The 4,393-nt window shown below is 50.3% G+C and overlaps 1 protein-coding gene across 1 annotated transcript; it reads right to left on the reverse strand.

Annotated features, from left to right (window-relative positions):
- Positions 1–239: 239 nt before the first annotated feature.
- SPINK2 (serine peptidase inhibitor, Kazal type 2) lies at positions 240–3,400 on the reverse strand. Its single transcript, XM_026653353.2, has 4 exons — positions 3,316–3,400; positions 3,191–3,234; positions 1,187–1,296; positions 240–414 (listed from the first exon to the last, which is right to left on the reverse strand). The coding sequence occupies exons 1-4, from the start codon at positions 3,377–3,379 to the stop codon at positions 369–371; spliced, it is 264 nt and encodes an 87-aa protein (XP_026509138.1). The 5' UTR covers positions 3,380–3,400; the 3' UTR covers positions 240–368.
- Positions 3,401–4,393: the final 993 nt, after the last annotated feature.

The following is a 4,393-nucleotide window of genomic DNA, read 5'->3' on the forward strand; positions in this document are numbered from 1 at the left end:
CCTGCCAGATTCCCCACATACCATGCTGCCTCAACCTCGCCAGGAAGTAACCATGCCATCTCTGACAAATTCTATATAGACAATAAAATCAAATTAGATTCAGAAATCTTCAATAGTGTAGTATATCTTCCCCCCCCCCCCCAAAATCTATAGACTGAGCATATAAATGAATCTTACAGGTTCATTCATAAACATGAATACTATTTTAAAAAAATAATGGTATTAGGTGTATTCAAAAGTGGTATAAGAGCAAAATAGGCATTTTATTTAATTAGACTAAACTACTTAGAAGGCAGATTTAAGACATTGTTTCCTCTTCAGATTGGCTTTCATCTGTTCCATATTCTTCAAAGTTTAATACTATCATATTAGCAGTATCCCTGCCAGCTAATTTTGACATCCCTCCTATTTTCCCTGTAACCAGAACAAAAAAAAAAAAAAAGAAAAAACATTAGAAGATGGATTCTAATGGAGTGGCAAACAAAAAACAAAAACAAAAAAACAACAACACACACACACTTTCCACAGTGGAGTTGCATTCAGTTTCTTTCTACATCTTACAAGTAGAATCACATTCAGTGATGTTTTCAGCAAATCTTACTACAAAACTACAATATAAAGTTTTATACATCATGCTTAAGTGACTTACTAGAGAAAGCCTTACTTTTGAATTTGTCATCCATGCAAGCCTTGATAACACTTTATAAATCTGAGTATTAACCAGTGATAGAGAAAGCTTAAAATGAATGCCAAAATGTCAATTATCCAAGAATACTATCTTGTATGACAGGCTCACACTCCCTGCAAAGGGAGCCAAAGTTAAACCTTGCAAAACTGCCTGGCCTCATCCAGAAAACCACTGGAGTATGGTGGTGGCAGGGGGTACAGGTTCTGAACAGTGCATTCCCATTTTAGTAGGTTCCCCCCACCCTTTTACACTTGTATCCCTCTTCAGGGTTTTGAAGGGAGATCTTAACTCTGCATTCCCTGGTTTGCTAACATTAGAGTTTTGTTTTGGAGTACATTAAATTTGCTTCATTTACAAATCAAGTTTTTCTGACCACACTGAAAATGAGAAGAGTTAGGGTCAGTTAAGCAGCCTGGGAAATGAAAGAGTCACTACTTTATGTGCAAAGTTTGTCATACTTCAGACAAAAAAGATAGGAGGTGTCAGTTACACAATTACCTGTTTGAAAGGCAAAGTGCACACTCGTTTGGATACGTGTGCCCATCAGTCCCACAAACCGGCTTAAAGTTCTTTGGACATCCAGGCAAACCATACAAGTAGCATTTTGGCTAGGGAGGAAACAAATTTATGAAACAGTCTAGGATAAGCAATTCCAAACATTTTGGAAACCTCCCAGATTAAGCAATTTAACAAATCCTGCCATCTTCCAATGGCATACCAATGTACTTATATACAAAATAATAATCAATATTTCATAAACATTTGTGGAGGGGTTGTGAGATATTGCATCTCTTTACTAGTTATGTGGAAATTTATCACTTCAGGCTTCACATACTAATTGCTCCCTACCATCACTTAGCTAAATACTTAAATTGCTCAATAGTCAAGGGGGCCTTAGTCATCATTACTTAAAAAAAAAAAAAAAAAAGTGTTTTTTTTACCTTGGGATAACAAACGCAGGGCAGCTCTCCCAAGCAGGGCTGCCCAGAGGATTCAGGGGGCCTGGGGCAAAGCAATTTCAGGGGCCCCTTCCATAAAAAAAGTTGCAATACTATAGAATACTATATTCTGGTGGGGGCCCCTGCGGGGCCCGGGGCAAATTGCCCCACTTGCCCCCCCCCTCTGGGCAGCCCTGCTCCCAAGATAGAAATACAGTGGAGACAAGGGGCTTTAGTTTTTGCACAAAATAAACTCAGAGGTCAACCCAAGGTGGGTGTGTAAGGCTGGCTTCCACATATTTACTGCCTGGTAAAACTGAAGTGCCTTATCTTCACTGTGTTTACCTCAGGATCACTCATGGACTTTAGTTACCCTGAGATTTAAAAAAAGCCACCCTAGCATTTTTAGCAGTGAAGACATGGTCACTTATTAACAAATCAACAGCTTACTGTAAAATGGAGTCCATTCAAAATCATGTTAGTGTAACATTTTAGGGCCAGAATAGGAGTTTTTATAGTGAGAATAAGCTATCTGGAGCTAGCTAACTTGCTATAAAATCCTACACTTAAATTGTGGGTCAACACAGCTATGTTGGTCAGGGATGTGAGAAAGCCACATGCTAAAAATCCTATGCTGACCTAACCCTGGGTTTGGACATAGCTAGGTCAATGGAAGAATGTTTCCATCAACCTAGCTACCATCGCTCGGGGAGATGGTGTTCCTACACTGATGGAGAAACCCCTCCCGTAAGCGTAGGCTGTGTCTACATTTCAGGTTATGCTGGCATAGCTACAATGCAATAACTAGTGTTGCCATATCCCTAGTTGAGGCATCAACTATCCTGCCGTAAAATCTTTACCTTGATGTAGCTAGTCAAAGTCAAGCTCAGGTGGGAAGAGGCAGAAAGTTGAGCATTGACTACATCAGGGAAAACAGCTACCTGCCTTGTTTCCACTAGGGTTATAAAACAACAGCTAACTGGCCTTTGTTTTCCAAGAGCCAGATAAACATCACCAGCCCAGGTAGCCTTGGCAGAGAGCAGCATCTACTGAAATGCCTGATTACAGACCCTGGAAAGCAACAATACCCCCAGATAACTGGGTCAACTTGGCACATGCACCCCTTTGTGTCAGGCTGCAGTGAGCCAGGGGCTGCCCACACAGGAGCCAGGGGAAGACCCCAAGCTCTGGGCAGTCACACCTGGGGTGGGGGCTGCTGGCTGCAGGTGGGGCACCCTGGGGCTCAATGCCTGGCTCCCCAGCCCACCCCCCCCCCAGGGGTTCCCTGGGACAGGAAAGGCAGCTCAGTGGGGGGTGGGGGCAGCAGGGTTTTACCCTGGGCTGGGGAGATGGGCAGGACATGGGCCCCCTGCAACTGCCCTCAGACCCCCACTGGGGGCAGGCTGGGAGGGGGCGCTAGGGGATCAGGACTCGGGGGCGCTGGGTTGGTGCCGGGGTGGGGCGCTGGGAGGGGAGGTAGGCAGGGGGACCCGGCGAGACGGGGCAGCGGGAGTGGAGGCGCTGGGCGGTGTCGCGGGCTGCCCCCACCCCCGGCCCCACTCACCGAGATGACGGCGGCGGCCCGCGCGGGCGGAGGCAGGAGGATCCCTAAGGGGAGAGAGGCACAGCGTTACCATGGCAACATGCCCAGCCCAGCCCCGCCCCGCCCCGCCCGCGCCAGACCGGTACCTGTCAGCGCCCCGCACAGCAGCAGCAGAGCGCTCACGCGCACGACGCAGCCCAACGCCCCCATCTCGGCACTCTGCGGCCGGTGCCGCGGGCAGCCCACTTATAGGGCACGTGCCCCCAGCGCGTCACAACCCGCCCCGCCCACCCTACACCACTGACCACGCCCCCGGAGACTCCCCCCCGGAGGATGGGGGCGGGGGCAGGGGCAGTGGTGCTCGTGGGAGTGAGGAGAGAAGATGGGGAGGGAGGTGGGTCCTGTGGGGTAGAGGGGCTGGGATACCTGTGGGGGGGATGGTGGCCAGGGCCGGCGCTTCCATTTAGGCGACCTAGGCGGTCGCCTAGGGCACCAGGATTTGGGGGGGGGGCATTTTGCCGCCCTTGGCGGCAATTCGGCGGCGGGGGGTCCTTCCGTGCTCCGGGTCTTCGGCGGCAATTCTGCGGTGGGTCCTTCACTCGAAGTGCCCCAAAGTCCGGGAGCGCGGAAGGACCCCCCCGGCCGCAGAATTGCCGACGACGACCGGGAGCGCGGAAGGACCCCCCGCCTAGGGCGCCAAAAACCCTGGCGCCGCTCCTGATGGTGGCACCTGTGGGGGTGGGGGGATGGTACAATGAGAATGGGAGGTGATACCAGTCAGCTCTGTGTTCTTGGGGCACCAGGGTGCAGTATCCAGCCTGACTCATGAAAGATACCCCCACCAGCCTCCAGAGAACCAAAACCCCAGAGAGGAAAGACTTGCAGAGAGCAATGAAGGGCGTTGGGAGACACACCTAGACCCCTCCTGACAAGGGTGACAAGATTAAGACATCGCCATTAACATACAGAATGGAGAACAGAGAACCGCACTGAACTCTGGGACCAGAAAAGCAGGGAAGCACAGAATCCTGGGAATCTCTGCTCCAGATGTTAATGAACCTACGCCTGCCCATACCCAGCTCAGCAGTTATCAGATCAATTCTAGTAAGGAATCCTCGGGGCGGCCGGGGGGGGGGGGGGGGGACAAGTGCGGCAATTTGCCCCGGGGTCCTTCACTCGCTCCGGGGCTCCCAGAAAACTCTCATGGGGCCCGGGCCCCCGGAG

Source organism: Terrapene carolina, unplaced genomic scaffold, assembly GCF_002925995.2.
Source record: "Terrapene carolina triunguis isolate 2854851 unplaced genomic scaffold, T_m_triunguis-2.0 Scaffold136, whole genome shotgun sequence".
Classification (NCBI taxonomy): Eukaryota; Metazoa; Chordata; order Testudines; family Emydidae; genus Terrapene; species Terrapene triunguis.